We start from the raw sequence: 2,500 nt of genomic DNA, 5'->3' as shown, positions 1-2,500 counted from the left end.
CATTTGGAAGTGTCAGTCTGTAAAAGTTAGTTTGATTCTCATGTTCCTAATCAGATCTGAGTAAATGTAACGACAACTTAGCCACAACTAAGATATGAAATAATGTCACCACCAACACCATGACTTTCATCCGTATTGAACATGTCAGCGAAAGGAATTAAAAAAACAAATACAAAAGCATTAAAAAACAAAGCAGCAGTAACAACAATATCGACAAAGGTATCAAAAGTAATAACAAAAAAAAACAAACGAAAAAACAAAATTTCTTTTTTTTTCGTGCGCATCATACTTCTGTCGATCAGCACAGCCTCTCCTGTATTGTCAAGAGGGTTGGCCATGTTTCCTGTCTCAGGACACTGTGTGTCAAGAGGGTTGGCCATGTTTCCTGTCTCAGGACACTGTGTGTCCTGCACTGCTGAAAGATATGTTACAAATCATGCAATTCAGGCGGGTGGTTGGAGCTCCTTCTTTTGAACTGTCCTTCTCTTATTTTTGTTTGTCTGTCTTATGCGGATTCGGAGGTTCGAACCCTAGCTCGGTCCGACGTTGTGTCTTTGGGAAAGGGACGTTCCACGAAATTCCCAGTTGGCTAGGTCCTTTCGGAGTTGGACGTTATCGCAGGTCCCGGCTCTTAAATAACCTAACAGTGTTGATAGAGGCGTTAACCCAAACTATTTTTGTCTTTTTTTTCACAACATTACATGCCCATTATTTTGTCGATATGCTTCTCTTTACAGAAACAAAGCAAGCAAACACACTTCAGCACACAATAATATTTATAACACTGTTTCTCCCTCTCTTCCTCCCAGATCCCTCAGATCAGCTACGCTTCTACCAGTGCCGATCTCAGCGACAAGACGAGGTTCGAATACTTCTCCAGAGTCGTCCCCCCTGACAACTACCAGGCCCAAGCTATGGCGGACACTGCCCGGGCCCTGGGCTGGACATACGTCAATACCCTGGCCGACTCAGGAACCTACGGGGAGAAGGGCATCCAGGCGTTTGTGGAGGCCACCAAAAATTCCGGTGAGTTTCCGGTTACTTCCGGTTCGCTTACTTCTAATTAGTTGTAATTGTTAAGAATTTTGACCCTTTTTGTTTTAATAGAGCCTAGAGAGGTTGTACGGTGTTTGCAACAGTATAAGGTCATATCAGAGCCAATTTGCCCCCTTTTATCGACACAATTCACATCATTATTTTTGTCAAATGGACGATAAACTCACGCAGATAGCAGACTATGAAATAAGCAAGACAGTATTGCTACTGATGCTGTTGTTCTTGTTGTTATTATTGTTATCGTCGTCGGTTATGTCTGTCGATGGCTGAAACATTTCCTCGCCTTTGTCGTCCTTTTAGAAATATCGAACACAATAATTTGTCTAAATTGATAAGATGTTATATTATAATCTTTCTTAATGAATGAATAAGAAAGTCACAAAATATAAACGAAAACTGAAATGGAAATTTTGTATAGGAAACGCCTTCGAGGTACCCGATGGAGCAGATGGAGATTTTGTGTCGAACGATACTTACAAACACACCATAGTATATATTATGTACTAAGGTTTTGCCCAAAGAAGGCAAGACCACGACCACAATAATTTCGTCATCTCAAGAGACGAAAACGATTTGAAGATTGACTTTCTAGATCAATTCAAATCGCATCTTTTAGGGACTTGAATTCTTTCGAAAATAAAAAGAAAGAGATAGAATACCCCACCATGGGTGGTTGGCGGGTGCTCTGGTGTAGTTTGCTTCTTCTTTCCTATCAAGCATCTATCGTCTTTATCTCCCCTCCTTCTTTTTTGTGTTTGTTACTCCCTTGTAACACCTCTAATCTTCGGCACTTATATGACCTTAATGTGTTGCAAGTGCTGTAAAACTCTTACGAAGAAAAAAAACGCATACCCCACCGCCCCCTTCCTTTCCAATGGCCCCACAAATCCTACAAACGCGCAAATAAAATCAACAATACAAAAAGAAAATGAATAAACATATTCCAGATGACATTCAATCGAAGAAGCTAGCTAGAAATTTCTTCGCCCATAAGTCGCCTTAAGTCGCCTAGCGGGCGGTCAAGGCGGCATAATTACGGGATTAATTATTTAAGCGGTGTGGCGATGACGCAAAGGTTACACTCCAGACCCGACACCGTCCAGTCTACCTGGACCATCGTGGTCAATGATTTATCACTGTGGTGTGAGAGAACTGGCTTGTTGTTTTTCCTTCTGCTGCCCTCGGTCAGGGACTAATTTGATGTTCGGTGGTTATGAACATGTTTGTTTCTTACACGATGTTCCCAATTAAATTGTTCCCCTTGTCGTTGTATATCGATCATAGTGCTTTAATTGTGGCGTATGCTTGTTATAATTGGAAGTTTCTTTTCTTTTTTCCGTTTTGGCTTTTGGGTTTTTCTTTGTTTCGATTTGCAGTATTGAATATAAGTATTGTCCTTATTATTGTCATCACCATCGTTTATATTATTATTATCATTATTATT

The 2,500-nt window shown here is 40.5% G+C and overlaps 1 protein-coding gene across 1 annotated transcript in view; it reads left to right on the top strand.

Moving 5' to 3' along the window:
* The first annotated feature begins 119 nt into the window (after positions 1 to 119).
* LOC101857135 (metabotropic glutamate receptor 8) overlaps positions 120 to 2,500 on the top strand; it is a 57,972-nt gene continuing 55,591 nt past the window's right edge. The window contains exons 1-2 of the mRNA XM_035971889.1: positions 120 to 143; positions 810 to 1,026. Of these exons, the coding sequence (XP_035827782.1) occupies positions 120 to 143; positions 810 to 1,026 (241 nt within the window). The remainder of the gene's footprint in view (positions 144 to 809; positions 1,027 to 2,500) is intronic.

Source organism: Aplysia californica, unplaced genomic scaffold (assembly GCF_000002075.1).
Source record: "Aplysia californica isolate F4 #8 unplaced genomic scaffold, AplCal3.0 scaffold00530, whole genome shotgun sequence".
Taxonomy (NCBI): domain Eukaryota; kingdom Metazoa; phylum Mollusca; class Gastropoda; order Aplysiida; family Aplysiidae; genus Aplysia; species Aplysia californica.
The sequence above is the reverse complement of the archived record's forward strand: the minus strand, read 5'-3'. Positions and strand labels throughout refer to the sequence as shown.